At 41.9% G+C, this 27747-nt stretch overlaps 1 protein-coding gene across 6 annotated transcripts in view; it reads right to left on the minus strand.

Moving 5' to 3' along the window:
* cadps2 (Ca++-dependent secretion activator 2) overlaps nt 1-27747 on the minus strand; it is a 278914-nt gene that overhangs the window by 179217 nt on the left and 71950 nt on the right. For all 6 annotated transcript variants that reach the window (XM_061924693.1, XM_061924692.1, XM_061924689.1 and 3 more), the window contains exons 4-6: nt 15469-15549; nt 15162-15395; nt 5995-6116 (exon numbers count right to left, since the gene is read on the minus strand). In XM_061924693.1, the coding sequence (XP_061780677.1) occupies nt 5995-6116; nt 15162-15395; nt 15469-15549 (437 nt within the window). The remainder of the gene's footprint in view (nt 1-5994; nt 6117-15161; nt 15396-15468; nt 15550-27747) is intronic.

A 27747-nucleotide genomic window follows, 5' to 3' on the forward strand; every position in this document is an offset into this window, starting at 1 on the left:
ACATATATAAGTTGCACTGGAGCCCGGCCAAACTATGAAAAAAACTGCGACTTATAGTCCGAAAAATACGGTACTCGAATATCACGATATAGTCATTTTCTATATCGCACAGAGACAAACCCGCGATATATCGAGTATATCAGCCAGCCAAGTTTCACAGAACAAAAACACTCAAAGAGAAGCAGCTAACAATTAGCGGTCATGTTGTTGTTGTGATAGAATATACAGTCAATGGTAATTAACGCTAGTAGCTACATTTTGCTCAATCGCTATCCTTAGCTCATTAGCTAACAGCAAACAAAGCTAACGTGTGTGTGTGAGGTGAGCCAGAAGAAGGCAGGACATAATGCTTACAACTAGAGATGTCCGATAATATCAGCAGCCCGATATTATCGGCCGATAAATGCTTTCAAATGTAATATCGGAAATTATCGGTATCGGTTTCAAAAAGTAAAATTTATGACTTTTTAAAACGCCGCTGTACGGAGTGGTACACGGACGTAGGGAGAAGTACAGAGCAGTTGCGTCTCCCAGTCATACTTGCCAACCCTCCCGATTTTCCCGGGAGACTCCCGAATTTCAATGCCCCTCCCGAAAATGTCCCGAATTTCTCCCGATTCCCACCCAGACAACAATACTGGGGTCGTGCCTTGAAGGCACTGCCTTTGCGTGTCGGTCCAATCACACAATATCTACGGCTTTTCACACAACAAGTGAATGCAATACTTGGTCAACAGCCATACAGGTCACACTGAGGGTGGCCGTATAAACAAGTTTAACACTGTTACAAATATGCGCCACACTGTGAACCCACACCAAACAAGAATGACAAACACATTTCGGGAGAACATCCGCACCGTAACACAACAGAACAAATACCCAGAATCCCTAGCAGCCCTAACTCTTCTGGGCTACAATATACACCCCCCGCTACCACCAACCCCTCTCCCGAATTCGGAGGTCTCAAGGTTGGCAAGTATGAGGTGAACTTGAAAGCAGCGTGTGAACATGGACTCTTCTCGTTGGCTGAGCAGCAGTGGAATGTCGCTAAAGGGCAGCCTCATTACCGGCACCCCCCCCACCTGCAGTCCACAGGGCATCCATAAGATGCCCCATTTTGTTTTGGTACTAAGAAGGTGTGCAATAGGATTATATTCCTCATCAATTTAGCAGCTTTATCCAGCTCTGCGTGCGCTATGAAACGTGTCGGTGTGAACGTCAAGTGCGTCAAACTAATACGGCACTCAACGGTACCCATTTTTGGGCACTTTTGTGTGTGTTAATACATGTTAATTGTTGTATAAAGTGTTATTTTTAATGTAACATTTTTAAAAATGAGCTGATGATAACTGTGCTGTCCACTTGTTTAGATCTTGTTTTATTATCACATTTGAGTCTCATTGGGGCAGCACGGCGGGAGAGGGGTTAGTGCATGTGCCTCACAATACGAAGGTCCTGAGTAGTCCTGGGTTCAATCCCGGGCTCGGGATCTTTCTGTGTGGAGTTTGCATGTTCTCCCCGTGACTGCGTTGGTTCCCTTCGGGTACTCCGGCTTCCTCCCACTTCCAAAGACATGCACCTGGGGATAGGTTGATTGGCAACACTAAATTGGCCCTAGTGGGTGAATGTTGTCTGTCTATCTGTGTTGGCCCTGCGATGAGGTCGCGACTTGTCCAGGGTGTACCCCGCCTTCCGCCCGAATGCAGCTGAGATAGGCTCCAGCACCACCCGCGACCCCAAAAGGGACAAGCGGTAGAAAATGGATGGATGGATGGAGTCTCATTGGCAATGCAGTTGCACTTCCAAGACATTAGATGGCACTACTGCATAGGCATTCTATGGGATGTTGTCAACTAAGAAGTAGCTTTTTGAACTGAATGGCTCCTCAAGAAAAAAAAAAAAAAAAAAGATATTCTATGAATTGCAATTTTAATTTGTAACGAAAAATTCAAAATTGATTACTTTTTCTTTTTTTTTTTTTACATGTCCTGTGCAGCCACTCAGAAAAATCATACTGTTGACGTAGATCAGGGGTGTCAAACTTGTTTCCATTGAGGGCCACACACCAGTCATGGCTGGGTCGCTTGTAACAGTAAATAATTAATGAATTAGCCAATGAATTTAAATATTTAAAAAAATAAACGGAGTAATAAAAAACCTGTGGATTTTAACACTGTTTACAGAAAAAAAATGGCAGCTTAGGTTCCAGACTTTTACTGTAAAATATATGGTGTGTTTTTTTTTTATTATTATTTTTTTCACAACATATTACTGTAAATAACAATACAGTACCGCTGTTTAATTTTATTTTGGCAACTCAGCTGCTAGTTTTTTTTACCATAATTGGGGCGGCATAGCTCGGTTGGTAGAGTGGCCGTGCCAGCAACTTGAGGGTTCCAGGTTCGATTCCCGCTTCGGCCATCCTAGTCACTGCCGTTGTGTCCTTGGGCAAGACACTTTACCCACCTGCTCCCAGTGCCACCCACACCGGCTTAAATGTAACTTAGATATTGGGTTTCACTATGTAAAGCGCTTTGAGTCACTAGAGAAAAGCACTATATAAATATAATTCACTTCACATAATAAAATGTGGCACCATAAAAAACTGACAGCTCAGTCGACAGAATTTTACTGTAAAAAAAAAAAACATCGGCAGTTTTTTGTCAACTTATATAATATGCTGTAAGAAAAACTCCCTAAAGTTTACAGTAAAATCTATTGGTCATTTTTATAGTGTACAATTTGATGGATAACTTGCTTCGAAATCATAAGTTAAGCAGATATTTAAGTATTTATTTGGATTTAGACCAAAAAAGTTAGATAATAAAATATTTGTTGCGATTTTGGACACAATTTTTTCCTCCTGTCAAACTTAGAAAAAAAAAGCCTAATACCTTTAGTAAGAAAATAAGAAAGTAAAGAAAGAAAATACAAGGTATTTTATTGACACGTTATTTCCAGGCTTTTGCGGGCCATATAAAATTACGTGAATGGAATCGTGTGGTGCCCAAACATTCCCAGCCCCGTTGCTAAAAATGTTATGTTGCGCCCTACACAGTGTTTATACTGTAAGTATTACACACCAGATGTTTGATTGTAACCTTCATCTTAGTTGTAGTTCTCATTACTGTTAGAATAATTAATAAAGTATGTTGCTTTAGTATTTAGCTATTGTGCTCAAGTTGGACTTTTCTAATCTGTGCAAGGACAAAGACTTCTTGTCTGAGGGGTGGCCTCAGCCGTAGGTGTTATCTTTGTTTCAGCCCGCTAACAGCCAAGGACTTCAACGACCTCAACGAAGATAATATGACAGCACGCAGACGAAGCAGAGACTTCAAGGACCTCAACGAAGATAAGATGACAGCACGCAGACGAAGCGGGGACAAGGCGAAATCACAAGGCCCCCAGCACATTCCGTCACGTATCGTGCGTCCTGGACCTGCTCTGCATAATATATGTGACCACTCCTTTAAGAGGCGGCCTTAGTATTGTTGAGTGTGGAACTCCTGAATAAATAGAGGGACGCAGGAGCTGAACCTTAGAGCGTAGGGCGAGACTGTGACTATGTGTGCAGCTCCATGCGTTCCCCTTATGAGCTAAATTGAACTCTGTCTCTGCATGATGACCATAAGGTAAGGATCGCGTTTAAAATGTCTCACCAAAAGCTTTTTTTTTCATCTGTACAATCAGTTTTCTCTTAACATCTCCTGAGGTGAAAACTTCTGCACAAATAAGTCCATACCCAGTGCTGTTTTGTTTTTAAACTCGAGCAGCTATTCTGAAAGGCTGCAGTGGACCAATATGCTGCATCAGCATGTGTTTTGTCAACTTATCTATTGAAGAGTTCCAAAACAAACATCTGGGCCTCCTGCCCTGAGACTGACACAGCAGAAGTATACACATAATAGCTGCGGCTATCCTGTATTCTCAAAACCGTCTGATAGTGACTTTGCATTTTAATGTAAATATCCGTGAAGTTGCACAAACAGGTTTAATAGCTACTCTGGAGTTTTATACCTGAAAAATACACACTCAGTGTAGGAACTAACCTTAATTCAACTTCCGTTTGTAGCCTAAAATGTGCCACTAACAGGTGCAGAACTATAGGGTTTGAAAGTATGATGTGGAAACACATTGCATTATGGGCCTTGCTGGACTTGGAATCGCTTATTTACATGGCTGATTATAAGAATCTGTGCTTAGGTTTTGTTTTTTCCTTAACAAGTAAGTTGGTATGCTTCTTGTCTGATTAATAGATGTCATCAGTGTTTGAACTTGACAATTACCAAATGTTGAAGTGTTGTAATTGCCATGTGAGATTGCTAATGCTATTACCGTATTTTTCGGACTATAAGTAACAGTTTTTTTCATAGTTTGGCCGGGCTCCAGTGCGACTTATATATGTTTTTTTCCTTCTTTATCATGCATTTTCGGCAGGTGCGACTTATACTCCGAAAAATACGGTAGTAGCATGTCTATGGCAAATCCAATGCAAATTAGCATCAAGCTACAACTTTTTGGAAGAGTGGAGCCTTACTTTACATTGACATTGGCGTGGTTAAGAGGGGGAGGAGTTTATTTACAGCTAGAATTCACCAAGTCAAGTATTTCATATATATATATATATATACACATATATATATATATATATATATATATATATATATATATATATATATATATATATATATATATATATATATATATATATATATATATAAAATAAATACTTGACTTTCAGTGAACTATAAATATATATTTATTTTATTATATAAAATCTCCTGATGATTGAGGGAACCCCCTCATGAAACAGGCCTGTAGAGATGAAGTAGTCTTGTGATTTTTTTTCCCACACATACATATACATATATATATATATATATATATATATATATATATATATATATATATATATATATATATATATATATATATATATATATATATATATACATATATAAATACAAGAAATTCTTTAATTTCAGTGTTCATTTATTTACACATATACTTGTTGAGTTTTATATATATATATATATATATATATATATATATATATATATATATATATATATATATATATATATATATATATATATATATATATATATATATAAGAAATACTTGACTTTCAGTGAATTATAAATATATATTTATTTTATTATATACATACATACATATATAAATACAAGAAATACTTGAATTTCAGTGTTCATTTATTTACACATATACTTGTTGAGTTAAGGGTTGAATTGTCCATCCTTGTTCTATTCTCTGTCACTATTTTTCTAACCATGCTGAACACCCTCTCTGATGATGCATTGCTGTGTGGCACGCACAAAAGTGCTTTCATCAAATGCACTAGATGGCAGTATTGTCCTGTTTAAGAGTGTCACAACATTGCTGTTTACGGCAGACGAACTGCTTTACGGTGGACGAAAACGTGACTGCTGTTGCTGTGTGCTGTTACCGCGCTGGGAGGACGTTAATGAAACTGCCTAACAATAAACCCACATAAGAAACCAAGAACTCGCCCTCGATCATTCTACAGTTATAACGTGATTGGGCAGGCACACCGTTTATATTGTGGGAAAGCGGACTCAGGTCCGCATGGACCTGAGTCCGCCTGAATTTCGGGAGATTTTCGGGAGATAATTTGTCCCGGGAGGTTTTCGGCAGAGGCGCTGAATTTCGGGAGTCTCCCGAAAAATCCGGGAGGGTTGGCAAGTATGCGTCACGTGCAACAAAGGTATGGAAATATAGCATTGTTTGATTTTACATGAATCGATACCCGGTAGTACCGATGGAATTCGGTCGGTGCCTATAAATGTACCCATCCCTACGAGTCGTACGGTTGTTTGCAATCAACTCGGCAGCCATTTTGAAGCCATTTAGCACTTCCACAACATCGGTGGCGTTTTCCGGAACACATGTTATTTCTTTGGTGCTGGGTTGTAATTATTCAGTGTGCAAGGGAAGGATTCCAAAAACACTGACTGTGGTCTGGAGGCCTCAGCCTGGTCCGTCTGCAGCTTCTCCCCGCCATCCACCTCCATGGTGCAGTACACGATCCTGTTGGGGGCCACCGACTTCAGACCCTCGACCTCCACGATCACCACCTGGACACATGTTCACACTTTGTCACAACAAACCAGGCATCCCAACTAGAGACCCACCGATACGTTTTTTTTCAGGGCCGATACCAGTCAAGGAGTCCGATAACGGATATTTGGAGCTGATATTCATTAGGGGTAAAAGTTATTCAAACATGGATATTATATGTTAGTAAACATCTGGACAAGGCTTTAAGTTGTTTTTTTAACATTATTTGTTAGTAAAGGTGGGACCAGTAGCAATAATAAAAAAAATAGATTTTATTTGTAAAAAGCACTTTCCCTTGAGTAAACAACCTCAAAGTGCTACAGTGTATTAAAAATAAAAAAAAATAAAAACTAGAACAGCCTAATAGCTAGAACTAGAATGCATATACCGTATTTTTCGGACTATAAGTCGCAGTTTTTTTTTCATAGTTTGGGTGCGACTTATACTCAGGAGCGACTTATGTGTGAAATTATTAACACATTACCGTAAAATATCAAATAATATTATTTAGCTCATTCACGTAAGAGACTAGACGTATAAGATTTCATGGGATTTAGCGATTAGGAGTGACAGATTGTTTGGTAAACGTATAGCATTTTCTATATGTTATAGTTATTTGAATGACTCTTACCATAATATGTTACGTTAACATACCAGTTGGTTATTTATGCCTCATATAACGTACACTTATTCAGCCTGTTGTTCACTATTCTTTATTTATTTTAAATTGCCTTTCAAATGTCTATTCTTGGTATTGGGTTTTATCAAATAAATTTCCCCAAAAATGCGACTTATACTCCAGTGCGACTTATATATGTTTTTTCCCTTCTTTATTATGCATTTTCGGCCGGTGCGACTTACACCCCGGAGCGACTTATAGTCCGAAAAATTCGGTATCTAAAAAAAGGCTTTTTTAAAAATAAGTTTTTTTAAGCCTTTTTTAAAAGCATCCACAGTCTGTGGTGCCCTCAGGTGGTCAGGGAGAGCGTTCCACAGACTAGGAGCGGCGGAGCAGAAAGCCCAGTCTCCCGTTGTTCGCAGCTTTGTCCTCGGAGGTTAGCCTGTCAACTGGGGTGAGTTTTTCCTTGCCCTAATGTGGGCTTTGTACCGAGGATGTCGTTGTGGCTTGTGCAGCCCTTTGAGACACTTGTGATTTAGGGCTATATAAATAAACATTGATTGATTGATTGAGTGTCTTGTGGAGGATTTGGGGGTGAGTAGTTCTTTGAGGTAGAGGGGGCATTTCCATGGAGGCACTGGTGAGTTAGTAGAGAGACTTTGTATTCAATCCTGAGTGGAACAGGAAGCCAGTGAAGGGATTTGAGAACTGGTGTGATATGGTCATATTTCCGCACTCTCATCAGGATCCTAGCAGCACTATTCTGTATGTATTGCAGCTTCTGGATGTTCTTGCTGGGGATCCCGACAAGAAGTGCGTTGCAGTAGTCTAGCGACATCATGTTTTATGCTGCGCCAACAGTGTGTTTAATTTAGCAGCAAAAAACACCTTTATTACGTGTGTCTAAGACAGGGGTCGGCAACCTTTACCACTCAAAGAGCCATTTTGACCAGTTTCACTAATTAAAGAAAACAATGGGAGCCACAAAAATCTTTTGAAATTTAAAATAAAATAACACTGCATACAAAGTTTTTTTTTGCTTTGTGCTATGTATTAACCAAGGGTCTCAGACACGCGGCCCACACCTTAATATGTAAATTGAATATTAGTGCGGCCCGCGAGTTTTATATGAATGGCGCTTGACAGCGTCATAATTGTCGGCCCTCCCGATTTTTCCGTCAGACTACGAAAATCAGGGCAATTGATCTCTCGGACGTGCCGTGATGGTACAGCATTTAGCGCCCACTACATCCAGCGTGCCGGCCCATACACACGGGCTTTTGCTTGCTCATGTATGTGACAGCAATGCATACTTGGTCAACAACCACACAGGTTACACTGACGGTGGCGGTATAAAAAACTTTAACACTCTTACTAATAATGCGCCACACTGTGAACCCACATCAAACAAGAATGACAAACACATTTCGGGAGAACATCTGCACCGTAACACAACATAAACACAACAGGACAAATACCCAGAATCCCATGCAGCCCTAACTCTTCCGGGCTACATTATACACCCCCGCTACCAAACCCCGCCCACCTCAACCGACGCACGGTGGGGGCGGGGTTTGGTTGTATCAGGGGTGTATAATGTAGCCCGGAAGAGTCAGGGCTGCATGGGATTCTGGGTATTTGTTCTGTTGTGTTTATGTTGTGTTAATGTGCAGATGTTCTCCCGAAATGTGTTTGTCATTCTTGTTTGGTTTTGGTTCAAAGTGTGGCGCATTATTAGTAAGAGTGTTAAAGTTGTTTTATATGGCCACCGTCAGTGTAACCTGTGTGGCTGTTGGCCAAGTATGCCTTGCTGTCGCTTACGTGAGCAAGTACAAGATGCATAAAATACAAGGCTGGACAAGTGCGCATATTGTAGAGGTCGCTAAATGCTGTACTATCATGGCACGCCCTTATTATTGCTGTTAGGGTGAAAATCGGAGAATATAAATCCTGGGAGTTTTCTGCGAGAGGCACCGAAATCCGGAAATCTCCCTGGAAAATCGGGAGGGTCGGCAAGTATGCAGCTGAGCCGCATCAGAGTGATCAAAGAGCCGCATGCGGCTCCGGAGCCGCGGGTTGCCGAACCCTGGTCTAAGAGGAGCATCACCATTTGCATTTCAAAATATACAAATAAAAATATTAGCTTAAATGTTAGCTTTTTTTGCAAATGTAGGTATACACCTCTGTCATAGTTTGGTACTTGATGCATGCCAACGTTAGCATGCAAGTATTTTAAACACATTTTTCAGGGAGACACCGCAGAGTAATAGATCTTGGTCAGTTAGCATTTTAGCATGCTAACATTATTAATGCTAGCTTTTTTAATCTAATTTAGCAGGTGTAGTGGCATATATGTTGGTATTTCACGAATGCAAACTGAAACCATGCTATTGCTAGTAGGGATGTCCGATAATAACGGACTGCCGATATTATCGGCCAATCGGCAAAGCATACTTGCTCAACAGCCATACAGGTCACACTGAGGGTGGCAGTACAAACAACTTTAACACTGTTACAAATATGCGCCACACTGTGAACCCACACCAAACAAGAATGACAAACACATTTTGGGAGAACATCCGCACCGTAACACTTGCTTGAAAGATGCATCTCCTGGATGCACTGGGACACATCATCAGTGATGTATCCTGGATTCATCGGGTGTTTCGGGTCTCGCAACATCAGACACCCTCGTCCAGGCGACCCAGCCGGGGTGATCAAGTCCCTGCTTGTGTCCCAGTAGCAACCCACGGATCTGCCCTTTTCAGCCACAACCACCTCGTGGCTTTCTCTGCCGCTTCACTTGCGGATTGAATGGCCCTCCTTTTGGCCGCCCCTTTGACTCCCAATCGGCCAAGCACTTTACAGAGGGAGCGTCCTGCAAAGCCACGGCAACCAACTTCTATTGGCTCATAGAAAGTCCTCCAGCCCCTGCCCCTACAGTCCTCCACCAGCTCCTGATACTTGGCACGTTTCTTTTCGTTGGCTTCCTCAATCCGCTCCTCCCAAGGCACTGTTAGTTCCAGCATGATGAGGTGTTTTGAAGCCTCTGAGATGATGATCATGTCTGGCCGTAGAGATGTTTTTACAATGTGCTGGGGGAACCTCAGTTGTTTTCCCAGGTCAACGTGTAGCTGCCAATCAGGGGCTGTGTGAAGGAGTCCTGTTATTGTCTTTGGACGTGCACGAGGTCTCTCCCCAGCTTTGATGAAAGAGATTGCCTTCTTTGGCGCATTATGTTGCTTGCTGCTGCTGATGGCTGAGGCTATGCTCTCAGCAACTGCTTTGAGTACCTGGTCATGACGCCAGCGATAGCGACCATCAGCCAGAGACTTTGGGCAACTGCTGAGGAGATGTTCCAAGGAGCCTCTTCCGGAGCAAAGGGAGCAGAAGGGTGTCTCGCTCTTCCCCCAAACATGGAGGTTTGCTGGGCTAGGGAGGGAATCGTAGACTGCTGCCACGAGGAACCGGACGCGGTGGAGGTCTGCCTGCATGATGTTTGACCAGGTGACTTTGCGCTGCAACGTGCCCTCCCATCTTGTCCATGCCCCCTGTTGCCGGAGTCCCACTACCCTGCCCACTCGCTCTTCCTCCAAGCCTGCTCGGACCTCCTCCTGGAGTAGATGTCGTCTGTCTTTGCCCCGGGCCTGGCTGACTTGGGTCTTTGGGAAGTAGCCCAAGCCTGCTCTCCCTGTTGCTATGGCCCCAACCAGTGCCTTTTGTCTAAGACGTGACTCAGCCACCTCCACTGCCTTTTCTGCCTTCCACTTCCTTCCTGTCCTCACTTCAATCCCGGCTGATGACACCTTGCAGTCCCTGGAGTCTCTGTACTGTAGGGCTTCTCTTGTGCGTGCCACCTTGAATTCTTCAGTGAGCCCACTGAAGGGTAGCTGCAGGATGTTGCTTGTCCCGTACAGAGCAGCGCTGTTGAGGCTGCGTGGGAGACCCAGTTGCTGATCTTCCTTTCAAAGGATTCCACTGTTGTTACTGGGACTGCATATACAAGGAGAGGCCACAGGACTCTGGGAAGGATGGAGTACTGGTAGATCCAGGCTTTGAATCTACCAGGTAGGCCAGACTTGTCTACTTTGGTGAGCCACCCTCCAAGCTCTTCAGTAGACTTCTGGATAGCAGCAGAGTCCTTCAGGCTGGAGTCAAAGAGCTTTCCCAAGCTCTTGACTGGTTGCTCCGTGATGGATGGAATGACCGTTCCTGAGATTGAGAATCGGAATTTGTTGACCACCTTCCCCTTCTTCAGCACCATGGACCTTGACTTTGCGGGCTTGAAACTCATCCTGGCCCACCCAATGAGCCTCTCCAATCCCTGCAAGATCCACCTGCTCCCTGGTACTGATGTTGTTGTTATGGTAAGGTCATCCATATAGGCTCTAATGGGGGGCTGTCGAACACCTGATCTGGACAGAGGCCCTCTGCATTCCACCTCAGCAGACTTTACCACCATATTCATCGCCAGTGTAAAAAGGACAACGGAGATGGTGCATCCTGTTATTATTCCCTTCTCAAGGCGATGCCAGGCAGAGGTTATTGACCCAGAAGTGACCCGGAGCCTGAAGTTATTGTAATAATCCAGGATCAAGTCCTTGATCTTGCTGGGAACATGGTGGCGGTGTAGCGCAAGCTCAACTAGCTTGTGTGGGATGGACCCATAGGCGTTAGTCAGGTCCAACCACAACACAGCAAGTTCCCCTCTGCTCTCATGGGCCTCTCTGATGAGCTGTGTGACGACACCGTTGTGCTATAGACAGCCGGGGACTCCAGGAAACCCCCCCTTCTGCACTGAAGTGTCGATGTAGTTGTTCTTGAGGAGAAACTCGGTCAGTCTTCGGGAGACGATGCTGAAGAACACCTTCCCTTCCATACTCAGAAGTGATATAGTCCGAAACTGGTTGATGTTTTTCGAGTCCTCCTCCTTGGGGATCCATACTCCCTCTGCACACCTCCACTGGTTGGCCACTCTCCCCCCTTCGCCAGATCACCTTCAAGGTCTTCCACAGATGCTTGAGAAGCCCTGGACAGCGCTTGTAGATGAGGTAAGGTACACCACTGGGGCCCGGGGAAGATGCTGAGCGGGCTGCCTTGATGACCTCTTCAACCTCCTTCAAACTGGGCTCTGTCAACTGGAACTCTGCCGTTGGTGGCGCAGGGCTGATGAGCGCTCTGTTGGGTCCTAGATCTTGTCCCCTCAGTGGGTCGCTCATGGTATTCTGGAGGAAGCGATTCACTTCCTCTCTTGGGCACTCAAGCCGGCCACTGCGCTTGTCCCCGAGCAGCTGTTTAGCAAACCGAAAGGGGTTGGCAATGAAGACTGCTCGCTTCCTAGCTCTCTCTCTTCCACGCCTCCTGTGCCACTCTGCTCTGCGGAGAGTTGTCAGCTTCTTCCGCAGGATGTTGCGCAGCTCTTCTAAAGGTTGTTTTTCCTCCTCAGAAACTCTCTTGAACTGTTTCCTGAGGGTTCGAAGCTCCTGGCGCAGTCGGTGTACCTTAGTGGCTCTGCGATTCATGGTGTAGGGGGTGGCCTCAGTGTTGCCCTTCTCCATCCGTCCGAATCTTTCTGAGCCATAGCTGACGATGATGGTACTCATTGCCTGGAGCCTGCTGTCGACATCTCCTTTAGCTGTGGCTTGGATGATGTTGGACACGTCCTCATCAAACTGCAGCCACTCGCTCCGTCTGTTTGCTTGGGGCCATTTAATCCGCTGCTGTGGAACTACTCTGCTGGGATTGAGAGACTCCGGTACGTGGAGGGACTGGGATCTGTGGGGTGTCTCCTGTCCGGGCTCCTCCTGCGTCTCACCAGGTCCAGGACCTGTGCGTTGAACCTCGCTCTCCCGCTCCAAACATTTCATTCTGGCCTGATGGATTCTTAAGCCACGTTGATTTTTGCACAGCTTGCCGCAGATACATGTCATACTCGTAGTCAGTTCGTTTGCGGGGTTCATTAACCTTTGGGCCGTCCGATTGGAGATCTCATCCCCCCCCCCCTCTCGGGATCTCCTGGAGGTATTGCTCTGTAGGGTTTTCCGTAGCTTATTTGGGTTCTTTCTCACGAAAGATACAGGCTGAGGTGCTAACCCATACTGTCCCGGGTGCCGTCTTTCCGAGCTGCCAACTGTCTCTCCAGTAGTCGACCAAACTGTTCTTGGTTGCCACCCAGTCTTTCCTAGGAGTCACTGGCTTAGCCAGACTGAAACTTGAAAGATACATCTCCTGGATGCACTGGGACACATCATCAGTGATGTATCCTAAACACATTTCGGGAGAACATCCGCACCGTAACACAACATAAACACAACAGAACAAATACCCAGAACCCCTTGCAGCACTAACTCTTCCGGGACGCTACAATATACATCCCCCCCACCTCAACCCAGCCTCAACTATAATTTACATGAAGGAGCCGACAATTAAATGGTAATGGTAAATGGGTTATACTTGTACAGCGCTTTTCTACCTTCAAGGTTCTCAAAGCGCTTTGACACTATTTCCACATTCACCCATTCACACGTTCACACACTGATGGCGGGAGCTGCCGTGCAAGGCCCTAACCACGACTCATCAGGAGCAAGGGTGACGTGTCTCGCTCAAGGACACAACGGACGTGACAAGGTTGGTAGAAGGTGGGGATTGAACCAGGAACCCTCAGGTTGCTGGCACGGCCACTCTCCCAACTGCGCCACGCCGTCCCCAAATTGTTTTTATTTAAATGTTCACAATCTTTCAGGGTTCCTCACGAGGAAACCTTACAATGTATTAAATCCATAAAGCAGATGGGATTTGGGTAGCCAAACTGAAATACTAAAAGTTAGCACGGTGGCCAGAGAACACAAAATATGAGCAACATTAGCTAAAAAAAATAGAGATTTTTTGCCGGTATCCGATATTCCGATATTGTCCAACTCTTAATTACCGATTCCGATATCAACCGATACCGATATATACAGTCGTGGAATGAACACATTATTATGTCTAATTTTGTTGTGATGCCCCGCTGGATGCATTAAACAATGTAAAAAGGTTTTCCAAAATAAATCAACTCAAGTTATGGGAAAAAAATGCCAACATGGCACTGCCATATTTATTATTGAAGTCACAAAGTGCATTGTTTTCTTTAACATGCCTCAAAACAGCAGCTTGGAATGTGGGACATGCTCTCCCTGAGAGAGCATGAGGAGGTTGAGGTGGGCGGGGTTGGGGGGGGGCGAGGTTTGGGGGGTAGGTGTTAGCGGGGGGTGTATACTGTAGCGTCCCGGAAGAGTTAGTGCTGCAAGGGGTTCTGGGTATTTGTTCTGTTGCGTTTATGTTGTGTTACGGTGCGGATGTTCTCCCGAAATGTGTTTGTCATTCTTGTTTGGTGTGGGTTCACAGTGTGGCGCATATTTGTAAGAGTGTTAAAGTTGTTTATACGCCAACCCTCAGTGTGACCTGTATGGCTGTTGACCAAGTATGAATTGCATTCACTAGTGTGTATGAAAAGTGTTGCGTTTGGACCAGTTGTTCCTCCCAGGGAATTCAAGTTGCTGGTCACTCCCAAGCTCTTTTATGACACGTAAAGCTGAGTAGAAGAACCACCAGAGACAGAATAGGTATTTTGTAATTTTATTTCCAAAGCCTTTGGAAATAAACTTGAGACCAAATCCCGTACAGAAGCGCTCACTCGCACAGCTAAATTGATCTAACTTTTCATACGGCAAAACTTCTTCTTTTTATCTCGTCTCTCTTGCCCCCACCCTAATTGTCCCTCTTACTCCACAGCTGGGCAAAGAGAAAGATAAGAGAAATAATTTATGACCACTACCCCTTTCTCCCCGCTCACTCCAGGTCCCTTTTGTTTATTATCTATAGTCGGTTTTAGACGAGAAACAGAAAAGATCTCCCCCCTTCGCATTCTCAAAAGTTGGCACATAGTACTTGCAGACAACCAAAAGATAACAAATAAAGAACACTAGCTGTTTTGTACTATGACTATGGTTTAAAAGAAGTAACACACAAATATGGATATATGTAATTATCTGCCTCCGTCAAAAACCGTAGATATTATGTGATTGGACGCAAAGGCAGTGCCTTTAAGGTTTATTGGCGCTCTGTACTTCTCCCTACGTCCGTGTACACAGCGGCCTTTTAAAAAGTCATAAATGTATCTTTTTGAAACCGATAATTTTAAAACCGATACCGATAATTTCCGATATTACATTTTAAAGCATTTATCGGCCGATAATATCTGCAGTCCGATATTATCGGATATCCCTACTCTCAGTGCTGCTGGAGTGATCACAAACTGGAGTACCATCTCATGGCACCGTTGGATTTTATGTGAATCGAATAGGACTGGCGTAATTCAATAGGTGCCAAAAAAGGACAGGATTGGGTCCCTAGTTTGGACCAGTGAAATTCTGGTATGGCGCCAAAACAAACACGAGTTCACCTCCAGCGTGAAGGACAGCAACACGTCCGACTTGGACAGCACGTCCGCTTCGTCGCCCAGTTCCAAGAAGGAGTTGTTCATGGACGAGCGCTTGAGCTTCTGCTTGAAGTCGGGTCCTCCTTTGGCCACGGGAAGACTCTCCAGGTTGCCCATCAGCAGGTTGATGGAGGACCGCAGCTCCTCCACGTAGAGGACATCCATGTCGGCGGACACGAACTTGGGGTATCTCCTCTCCTGCAGGACAAACAGCCGCCACTCTTGCAAGCGACTACAAAGAACTTTCTCGGAAGTACCGGCAGATTCTCACCCTGGCGATCTTCTCCACCAGCTGCAGTCGTCCGTCCAGCTCTCTGCGGATCTGAGCCGCCTGCTCGTCCACGTTGTCCAGCTGCCGTTCAGACAAGGCAAAGTTAGACACAGCCGATCAATAATCCAATCAAGAAGCAGAACTGATTGATCAATCAGTGTGTGACTGTCAGGTTCAAACACTGATGACATCTATTAAACAAGACAAGAGGCAAAGAATCAAACAGAGGCAGAATTCAATTTGGACTCAATATTGAGGAGAAAACGTGTCGACCTGTAACCTCTTACAGTGTCACCCACGCTCTGCCAAAAGATTGCACTCCTTCTTTATTTGACTTTCTCCCCCCACCTGACCACAGTTGCTTCCAGAGGGAAGTGGGTCGTAAACAGCGTTGCCTTTGGTTACCGAACAGTTCAAAAGAAGAGGTCGTAAAATAGTTCAAAAAGAGTTCCATAAAATAGTTAAAAAATGGTTCGTAAAATACTTCAAAAAAGAGTCCGTCTGGAAATTGGGCAGATCCTGCCATCTGTCCGCTTTGAAGTCACAATGGAGTTTTACGAGCCTTCCTCCTGGTAGGCCCCAAAGACAGCTCCCGTCCCCCTGCCAGGAACTCAATGTAATACAAAGATTTTGTGATAATTTAGAAACAATTATTCTAACAGTTACATTGCTAATTGACTGATAGGAGGGAACAAAGGTGTGAGCTGCACTTCCACTCACCACCACTTTAGTGCTTTGAACCATAGTAGAAGTGCAGTTCTGTCTTTTAGACGTCCATAGCGTTTCTACTCACATGGATTCTTCATTCATCGCTCCAAGCAACGTTTGTAAGTTTTACAATATAACTAAAACAATTCCTACTTACTAAACAGTCCCATGTGTGATGTCTGTAGGAGTGTTTCCATGCATTTTAGTATGTGCTATTATGTAATCAATCTAGCGTCATTAGCATTAGCTAATATTGCTAACACGTTTACGAGTGTCTATATTAGTATTATTAACTTACAATGGCATTCTTTTTGTATTGTTTCAGTTTCACAAATTCCTCAGTAAATTCATCAAAACGTCACCGTGTAGTTATCGAGTCTGTTTAGCTGATTGGAGAGCTAGCTTCCGCTAGCTTCCCCAAATTGCAACATTACCAAGAGGTAGTTTGGCTGGGTCAGGTACCGTAAGCATGTCACCGTTGGATTTTACGTTGACCGGCGGGATTAGGTCGGTGCCAACGAAGTACCGGATCCCAGTACCCAACTTTAAGTGTACTGACTTTAGGAACCATGGTCTCATCTAGTGGCCAATATTACTGTAGTATTTGCATGTTTTATTTAGCCCGTTTTTATCCTTGAAAATGCATATTTAAGGCCAAAAATTCAATGAATAAAAACAAATTGGAAGAATAAAAAAATCTGCATTGGAGTGAAGCGTGATGTGACGAAGTACGACATGGCCAGGAAGCAACCTGCGTGTTGTGCAGGATGCATATATGTTTAAGAGTTCTTTCTTTTTACATAGCCATGACTAGAGTAGCTAGTATTTTTCCTTTGTATATTCTGCCAGTCTCTCTTTGTCTTCAGATTGTCTGTTTAGTGTCTTAAACCATCAGGAATGTGAAACCAAACCCCCAAATCTTCCTTATCAGTGTTGCGAGGGGGGGGGGGCTTTCTTTGTGTGCAAGAAGTTGGCTTTTCCGCTTGAATGTCAGATCAACTATAGTAGCCGATATGAATGTATTGGTTAAACTGATCTCCTAAAGCTTTAGTAAAACTTGAAAATATTCCAATTCTGTCTTGATGGTCCTTTTTACTCAGCATATACAGGTAAAAGCCAGTAAATTAGAATATTTTGAAAAACTTGATTTATTTCAGTAATTGCATTCAAAAGGTGTAACTTGTACATTATATTTATTCATTGCACACAGACTGATGCATTCAAATGTTTATTTCATTTAATTTTGATGATTTGAAGTGGCAACAAATGAAAATCCAAAATTCCGTGTGTCACAAAATTAGAATATTACTTAAGGCTAATACAAAAAAGGGATTTTTAGAAATGTTGGCCAACTGAAAAGTATGAAAATGAAAAATATGAGCATGTACAATACTCAATACTTGGTTGGAGCTCCTTTTGCCTCAATTACTGCGTTAATGCGGCGTGGCATGGAGTCGATGAGTTTCTGGCACTGCTCAGGTGTTATGAGAGCCCAGGTTGCTCTGATAGTGGCCTTCAACTCTTCTGCGTTTTTGGGTCTGGCATTCTGCATCTTCCTTTTCACAATACCCCACAGATTTTCTATGGGGCTAAGGTCAGGGGAGTTGGCGGGCCAATTTAGAACAGAAATACCATGGTCCGTAAACCAGGCACGGGTAGATTTTGCGCTGTGTGCAGGCGCCAAGTCCTGTTGGAACTTGAAATCTCCATCTCCATAGAGCAGGTCAGCAGCAGGAAGCATGAAGTGCTCTAAAACTTGCTGGTAGACGGCTGCGTTGACCCTGGATCTCAGGAAACAGAGTGGACCGACACCAGCAGATGACATGGCACCCCAAACCATCACTGATGGTGGAAACTTTACACTAGACTTCAGGCAACGTGGATCCTGTGCCTCTCCTGTCTTCCTCCAGACTCTGGGACCTCGATTTCCAAAGGAAATGCAAAATGTGCATGGTTGGGTGATGGTTTGGGGTGCCATGTCATCTGCTGGTGTCGGTCCACTCTGTTTCCTGAGATCCAGGGTCAACGCAGCCGTCTACCAGCAAGTTTTAGAGCACTTCATGCTTCCTGCTGCTGACCTGCTCTATGGAGATGGAGATTTCAAGTTCCAACAGGGCTTGGCGCCTGCACACAGCGCAAAATCTACCCGTGCCTCGTTTACGGACCATGGTATTTCTGTTCTAAATTGGCCCGCCAACTCCCCTGACCTTAGCCCCATAGAAAATCTGTGGGGTATTGTGAAAAGGAAGATGCAGAATGCCAGACCCAAAAACGCAGAAGAGTTGAAGGCCACTATCAGAGCAACCCAGGCTCTCATAACACCTGAGCAGTGCCAGAAACTCATCGACTCCATGCCACGCCGCATTAACGCAGTAATTGAGGCAAAAGGAGCTCCAACCAAGTATTGAGTATTGTACATGCTCATATTTTTCATTTTCATACTTTTCAGTTGGCCAACATTTCTAAAAATCCCTTTTTTGTATTAGCCTTAAGTAATATTCTAATTTTGTGACACACGGAATTTTGGATTTTCATTTGTTGCCACTTCAAATCATCAAAATTAAATGAAATAAACATTTGAATGCATCAGTCTGTGTGCAATGAATAAATATAAAGTACAAGTTACACCTTTTGAATGCAATTACTGAAATAAATCAAGTTTTTCAAAATATTCTAATTTACTGGCTTTTACCTGTATGTCATCGAAAGAACTTGGGATTGACAAGTAACTTAGATTCCCTGGGAGGAAGAACTGGTCGACGCAACAGTGTGTAAAGAGAGAGCTCAAAGATGTTGACACGCTAATGTTTTGGCACAATCACAGTAAACAATTGCATTGCTTTATTGATTCTAAAATATTATAATTGTAATTTAGTGGTAAAAAAAAATTACTTTTGGAAATGAGCTATTGTTATTTCAAGGGAGATGGCAGGCACTCCTAAATGTTTCCTCTCCGTCACTTAGTACGCGAAGAAAGTGCAATGATCGATGTGCCCAACATGTTTCAAGTGTTATGCAGGATTGACTTCCACAAAGGGACGACTTGTCGGAGCTGAAAGCAGACGCTGACTGTGCGGTTTCCTGATGAACAGTGTGATATCACGAGCACGCTGTGATGAGCGCTGGAGCCCTCACAGCAGACGACAAAAGAAAAGTGTTAAAATTAGCTCTCGTTAAAAATACTCGGTCAGGAAAATGAAGGCATTTTGGTCTGATGATGAACGAGCTGTGTTATTCATTCATTTACTTGCTCAACAAAAAATGTCATTTTAATTGAGTCCTGTTATTTTTTTTTTTAAGATTCTTTTGCACATTTTAAGTATCTGACATTTTAGTAGACACATGACTAAAGATACACAAACCGCACCAACAGAGTCAGACCAAACATCCAGTTAGTCCCAAGAAAAGTCATTTGGACCTGGATGTCAGTTTAAACTCCACTTTTTTTTGCAGGGTACACAAAAACTACTTCCACAGAATAAAAATTAAGGATAAGCAAGAAGAAAATGACTTTTTGTGAACATAAGCAATGACTTCTAGGATTAAAATGAGCTCTGCTTCTTCCTGCTTCTTTTCGGACATGTTAGAGTGTGAAACTGAAAACGTATAAACTCGGGTAGTCAAAAATTGGTATTTTAAAATGAATCGCAATTCTTAATTGTAAGGCTTTTTAATCAATCAAAAAAAAGTTTTTTTATTTTATTTTTTAACATGTCCTGTCCAGACACTTAGACACATCATATTGTTGATGTACACATCAGTAGCCATTACATCAATGTTAATATGTGCACAGCATTTACTTCAATGACCAAATCCAGACAACCTTCCCTAGTCATGGTGCAGAAAAAACTATTTCAACCAGCACAAAAATTCAACAAACATGGTCTCACATAACACAACCTGCTCATTGAACTTGGTGGATATTATAAAAAAAACGTCAAAAATTAGCATACAAAAAAATCAAAACTACACCCATGTAAATCCATTACAAGGGATGATGGTAAAAATGCAAAACATTCTCTCCACACTTGTCCATGTTTGGCACATTTTAGCTGCTTGGTATTTATGATTGATTAAAAAACTTTAAAGGAGGTCGTCACGGAAGTAAACAAGGCAGGAGTCAAACTTTCCCATACTCTTAATAACCATTAATTATATATAATTGCACATAATATGGAATCATATACATAACAGTACAGGCCAAAAGTTTGGACACACCTTCTCATTTCAATGCGTTTTCTTTATTTTCATGACTATTTACATCGTAGATTGTCACTGAAGGCATCGAAACTATGACACATGTGAAGTGAAAACCCTTTCAGGTGACTACCTCTTGAAGCTCATTGAGAGAATGTGAATGTGAATGTGCAAAACAGTAATCAGAGCAAAGGGTGGCTATTTTGAAGAAACTAGAATATAAAACATGTTTTCAGTTATTTCGCCTTTTTTTTGTTAAGTACAAAACCCCAAACCAGTGAAGTTGGCACGTTGTGTAAATGGTAAATAAAAACAAAATACAATTTTCAACCTATATTAAATTGAATAGACGGCAAAGACAAGATATTTAATGTTCAAACTGGAAAACTTTGTTATTTTTTGCAAATATTAGCTCATTTGGAATTTGATGCCTGCAACATGTTGGCACAAAAGCTGGCACAAGTGGCAAAAAAGACTGATAAAGTTGAGGAATGCTCATCAAACACTTATTTGGAACATCCCACAGGTGAACAGGCTAATTGGGAACAGGTGGGTGCCATGATTGGGTATAAAAGCAGCTTCCATGAAATTCACAAACAAGGATGGGGCGAGGGTCACCACTTAGTGAACAAATGCACACGTGCATTGCAAATGCAGAATGATCTTTTTCAACAGGGAAAAATTAATCACGCATGTTCACATAATTAGTTTTGATATTAGTGTGCCGAGCGAGAGTAGGTCAGGTGACCTGGTGAGCCATCTTTGAACTGGAAGCACACTGGAACCTTTTTACACATCTTTTTACGCAGCCCACATCTGTATTGATGTGGGCTGGTCTCCTGAAGCTTCAGTAAAACTTGTTAATATTCCTGTACTGTCTTGATGGTCCTTCTTACTCTGCAAATTGTCCAACAGTTTAAGAACAACATTTCTCAACGAACTATTGCAAGGAATTTAGGGATTTCACCATCTACGGTCCGTAATATCATCAAAATGTTCAGAGAATCTGGAGAAATCACTGCACGTAAGCGGAAATGCCCGTGACCTTGGATCCTTCAGGCGGTACTGCATCAAAAAGCGACATCAATGTGTAAAGGATATCTACACATGGGCTAAGGAACACTTCAGAAAACCAGTCAGTAACTACATTTAGTTGCTACATCTGTAAGTGCAAGTTAAAACTCTACTAAGCAAAGCGAACGCCATTTATCAACAACACCCAGAAACGCCGAGCAGAATATTAAATTGAATATAAGTTGAAAAAGATTTGCAAATCATTGTATTCTGTTTTTATTTACGAATTACACAACGTGCCAACTTCACTGGATTTGGGTTTTGTACATAACTCCACATGTGTTCATTCATAATTTTGATGCCTTCAGTCTACAATCTACAAGGTAAATAGTCATGGAAATAAAGAAAATCCATTGAATGAGAAGGTGTGTCCAAACTTTTGGCCTGTACTGTATATATTGCATTAACCCGAATGTAAGAAAGCCTTTTCCTCTCTAGAAATAGTCTGAAGGTGTCTTGAAAAACACAGAGAAAAGAAAGTGACTTGAAATTTTGAATGGTGCATAAAAACAATCATGTTAGACCCATCCTTCCAAAGAAGTGTCGCTCATTTCAGCAAACTGACGATGGATGTGTGACGGCAGAAGGTTGCTACAGTTTGGAAGAATAAATCAGCACAAGGTGCACTGTCACTGTTATTTATCCTCCAAGTCCAAGTGACTGGAACACCTGGACGCCCCCCAACAAGACCACCTGCTCGGCCCTCCCACCTCTCAGCCTCATTAGACACAGGCATTGGTCCTGGTTGGAGGACAATACTAATTAGGAAATATGACTTATGAGCAACTGTGGCCCTTCTTTTGTCATTTGTGCATACTTGCCAACCTTGAGACCTCCGAATTCGGGAGATATATATATTTATATATATATATATATATAAATGATCAGTTCATGAATGAGTATATCCGTGCGACCACCGTGTTCAATAAATGGAGAAGTCTGATCTACAAAATGTGCAGGCAGCATACCCCTTCCCCTTCGAGCTGTCCTGGATGAACTGAAATTATTTGTTCCAATCATTTTAGAACTTGCAAGCGTACTTCGTCGTCGCCATGTCTCTTCTTCGTTCTTCTGCTTAGTCTCTGTTATGTTTTTGGACATTACTACTTGCCGTAGTTTTGAAGCAATGCATGATGGGAATCCGGGTGTCGTGTGTCAGTGTATTAACGTGCCGGCTGGAATAAACACACGCTGAGAAATAGCTCCGTGCCTGCCTACTTTATGGGTTATAGATAAACATACTTGCCAACCTTGAGACCTCCGATTTCGGGAGGTGGGGTGCGGGGGGCGTGGTGGGGCGTGGTTAAGAGGGGAGGAGTATATTGACAGCTAGAATTCACCAAGTCAAGTATTTCATACATACATACATACATATATATATATATATATATATATATATATATATATATATATATATATATATATATATATATATATATATATATATACATACATAAAATGCTAAATTTGTTGATAAACAAGCAATTATTTTAATAATTAAATATGGTCATTTTAAATGAATTATGATCATTTAAAATTAATTATTTCAAATATGTTTATTTTAATGTATAATTCTATGGCTGGATGTAATAAGGAGTCAGAAAAAATACAAATAAAAATACAATTAATTTTGATGTTTTTAGCAAAATATAGCAAAAATGTATTTCGTTTTATTTTTTTTAAATTAATAAATATATTTATTTAATATAAGTAAGATAAACATAATAATACAATTTATCTCTAGTCTGGATGATTTAGTTCTTGTCACCCTGTTGTCCTCCCGTCTGAAAAAAGGCTGTCCTCACTCAGGTCCGCATGGAGCTGGAGGAGGCGTGGCCTCCAGCTCCGGCTGAAAATCGGGAGATTTTCGGGAGAATATTTGTCCCGGGAGGTTTTTGGGAGAGGCGCTGAATTTCGGGAGTCTCCCGGAAAATTCGGGAGGGTTGGCAAGTATGTAGATAAACCTATGGATAACGGAGACATATATAATAGTCTCCTTTTCAGATGAGAGAGGACGCTAAAGGCAGTGCTTTTAAGACACGCCCACAATATTGTTGTCCGGGTGGAAATCGGGAGAAATTCGGGAGAATGGTTGCCCCGGGAGATTTTCGGGAGGGGCACTGAAATTCGGCAGTCTCCCGGGAAAATCGGGAGGGTTGGCAAGTATGTTTGTGAGCAGCTAACAATGGTAGCACACAGCAGGGGTCTCAACTCGCATAGCTCTTGAGCTACTTTGGCAAAAAAGGTGAGATACAACTCACTAAGGACGGGAACGGTCTATCAGTTGATTGGTAAGCTTTAAATACTGGCAGAAAGTTGAGGTATGAACCTCTACACCACTAGTTGGCGTAGTGAATGTCACGGTGAATAAGATTCGACCAAAAACATGTGTTTTTCAACCACTGTGCCGCGGTGAGATACAGTCTGGTGTGCCGTGGGAGAATATCTAATTTCACCTATTTGGGTTAAAAATATTTTTTGCAAACCAGTAATTATAGTCTGCAAATGATGTGTTGTTGTTGAGTGTCGGTGCTGTCTACCGCTCGGCAGAGTAACTATGTTATACTCTTTCATATCAACAGGTGGCAGCAGGTAGCTAATTGCTTTGTAGATGTCGGAAACAGCGGGAGGCAGTGTGCATGTAAAAAGGTGTCTAATGCTTACACCAAAAATAAACAAAAGGTGAGTGCCCCTAAGAAAAGGCATTGAAGCTTAGGGAAGGCTATGCAGAACAAAACTAAAACTGAACTGGCTACTAAGTAAACAAAAACAGAATGCTGGACGACAGCAAAGACTTACTGTGGAGCAAAGACGGCGTCCACAATGTACATCCGAACATGACATGACGATCAACAATGTCCCCACAAAGAATGATAAAAACAACTGAAATATTCTTGATTGCTAAAACAAAGTGGATGTGGGAAATATCGCTCGAAAGGAAGACATGAAACTGCTACAGGAAAATACCAAAAAAAGAGAAATAAACACCAAAATAGGAGCGCAAGACAAGAACTAAAACACTACACACAGGAAAACAGCAAAAAACTCAAAATAAGTCACAGTGTGATGTGAAAGGTCATGACCAGTACACCTACTTTGAGACAAGAGCTATATTGATGCATACTTTGTTATGGTTTAAAGTCATATCCAACAATTGCGACAACGACGTATTACTGTCAACTGAGTTTTGATTTTTAATGATTTCTGCTGGTGGTGTGCCTCCGCATTTTTTCAACAGAAAAAATGTGCCTTGGCTCAAAAAAGGTTGGAAAACACTGGTTTAATGCATCCAGCGGGGCATCACAACAAAATTAGGCATAATAATGTGTTAATTCCACCACTGTATGTATCGGTATCGGTTGATATTGGAATCGGTAATTAAGAGTTGGACAATATCGGAATATCGGCAAAAAAGCCATTATCGGACATCGCTAGCTCAAACAAAACAATTCTTACTTACTGAAGCGTCCCATGTGTGACGTCTGTAGGAGTGTTTTCATGCATATTTGTATGTGCTATCGTAATGTAATCAACTTAGTTTCGTTAGCATTAGCTGATACGCTAACACGTTTACAACAATTTAAGTATGTAAAATAAACATTTACAAAATCTTTCGTACCGATATATATATCTGCGGCTAATAGTCCAATGCGGTGAATATAGTAAACATTTTTATTTCTTCTAAAATTTGTTGGGTGTTGCCTAAATACCGGTGCGCTCTATAGCCAGGATATTTTATTCATTTAAATATTTATCAATAAAATATTTTCAAGGTAGGAGCTGCGTCACGGAAATGATTAAATCTGGTATAGCGAGATGTTACTGTACTTTTAAATGCGTGTTAAAAATGTGCTTCCCGTTTTGTGCCTTGAACCGGAAGTAAAACCGTCCACAGCGTTTCAGCTCGAATGGATTCTTCATTCATCGCTGCAAGCAACGTTTGTAAGTTTTACAATATAACTAAAACTATTATTTCTTACTGAAGCGTCCCATGTGAAAAAAAAACAAAAAACAAACGTTTTTTGGAAAATTATGACTGGTTTTAGACTCGACTGAATAAGAATCGCGATTCAGGTGTGAATCGATTTATCTACATTGGTTCATAAAAGTACATTACTAGTTAGTGCTACATTATATTGTACAATATTTATTATGAAAAGTTTTCCCCTTTAAAAAAAACGTTACATGTTACCATGTTTACCATGAATTGATAACTTAAACAAGTTGAAAAACTTATTCGGGTGTTACCCGAATAAGTTTTTCAACTTGTGTCAACTTGTGTCAACTTGTGTCAACTTGTGTCAACTTGTGTCGTTGTGCCGTTGTGTCCTTGGGCGGGACACTTCACCCTTTGCCCCCGGTGCCACTCACACCGGTGAATTGAATGATGAATGATAGGTGGTGGTCGGAGGGGCCGTTGGCGCAAATTGCAGCCACGCTTCCGTCAGTCTACCCCAGGGCAGCTGTGGCTATGAAAGTAGCTTACCACCACCAGGTGTGAACGATTGATGGGTGCTACATGTAAAGCGACTTTGGGTACTTAGAAAAGCGCTATATAAATCCCAGTTATTTTTACCATTTAGTGGTCAATTGTACGGAATATGTACTGTACTGTGCAATCTACTAATAAAAGTTTCAAACAATCAAAAAATTTTAATGTTTTGAGAGTATAGACAGATTAAACTGATTAAATTCAAACTTTATGAGCTAGTTTTACAACCGTTTACCCCAGAGTCATATAACTGGGTACGTGAAACTTGGAATCTGATAGCATGCTAACATTAAAGTGCTAACTTTTTTTTTTGTGCTAAATTTACTCTTTGTTTTCCTCTAATTCCCCACCTATACATCTTAGAGTCATATAACTTGGTATGTGACACAAGCTAAATATTATCATGCTCACGTTAGCTTGCTAGCATGCTAACATTAGCATACTAACCTTTTGGGCTAGTTTTGCAGCCGTTTAACCCAGAGTCATATAACTTGGTCCGTGAAACTTGGAATCTGTTAGCATGCTAACATTAAAGTGCTAACTTTTTTTTTGTGCTAAATTTACTCTTTTTTCCTCTAATTCCCCAGCTATACATCTTAGAGTCATATAACTTGGTATGTGACACAAGCTAAATATTATCATGCTAACATTAGCATACCAACCTTTTGGGCTAGTTTTGCAGCCGTTTAACCCAGAGTCATATAACTTGGTACGTGAAACTTGGAATCTGTTAGCATGCTAACATTAAAGTGCTAACTTTTTTTTTGTGCTAAATTTACTCTTTTTTTTCTCTAATTCCCCAGCTATACAGCTTAGAGTCATATAACTTGGTATGTGACACAAGCTAAATATTATCATGCTCACGTTAGCTTGCTAGCATGCTAACATTAGCATACTAACCTTTTGGGCTAGTTTTGCAGCTGTTTAACCCAGAGTCATATAACTTGGTATGTGACACTTGTTACCTGTAAACATGCAAACGATAGCATGCTAACTTAAGCATGCTAACTTTTTCATCCAATTTTACACTTTCTTTTTTCAATTTCCGCAGCCATACACCTTTGAGTCTTATAACTTGGTATATGAAACATGCTGACTGTTATCATGCTATCATTAGCATTTTTATGTAAACATGCTACTGTTTTAGGCTAGCTCTGTGGCTCGTTTTGTAGAGTTACACCTAAAACTCACGGATTCAGACACTCGGCAGCATCTAATAAGTACGGCGGCTTCCGGCGAGCCACGGCCAGAAGTCCAGGGCACAGATAGCAGGCCCATCAAAATTTTCTAGTGTTGTATTATTGTACAATTTTTATTATGTAAAAGTTTTGCCTTTTAAAAAAAAACGTTACATGTTAAAATTGTGATGTTTTGGGGGTACAAACTGATTAAATTCATTTTAATGGGTGATGCCGTTTTCTTTTAGGTATGAGCTGCGTCACAAAACTCATTATCCCGAGGTACTGCAGTATTTCTACGACTGGCAGCGTTTCAATGGCGATAGGCGTGTGAATAAAGAGGTGAAGAAGTCGTAATTGGGACGTGAGGCAGAAGAGAAAGAGATCTAATTAAATGTTTTCCAAACTCATAAAAGCTGATAAACGATACTTTGCTGGCTTTTACTGCATACAAAAGCTTCACCTGCATCATCAGCAGCTTGAGAAAAACAAGTGCACATTTATGCCTCTGTTAAAATACGAGCGGTGAAGTCGTTTGGGTTTTGCGCAAAGAACTTGACGGGAACCGGCAAGTTTACAGTCGCGGGGGCTCGGCGCACCGATTGGTTGCTTGGCAACAAGAATGTTTAG

This window comes from Nerophis lumbriciformis, linkage group LG29, assembly GCF_033978685.3.
Source record: "Nerophis lumbriciformis linkage group LG29, RoL_Nlum_v2.1, whole genome shotgun sequence".
Lineage (NCBI taxonomy): Eukaryota > Metazoa > Chordata > Actinopteri > Syngnathiformes > Syngnathidae > Nerophis > Nerophis lumbriciformis.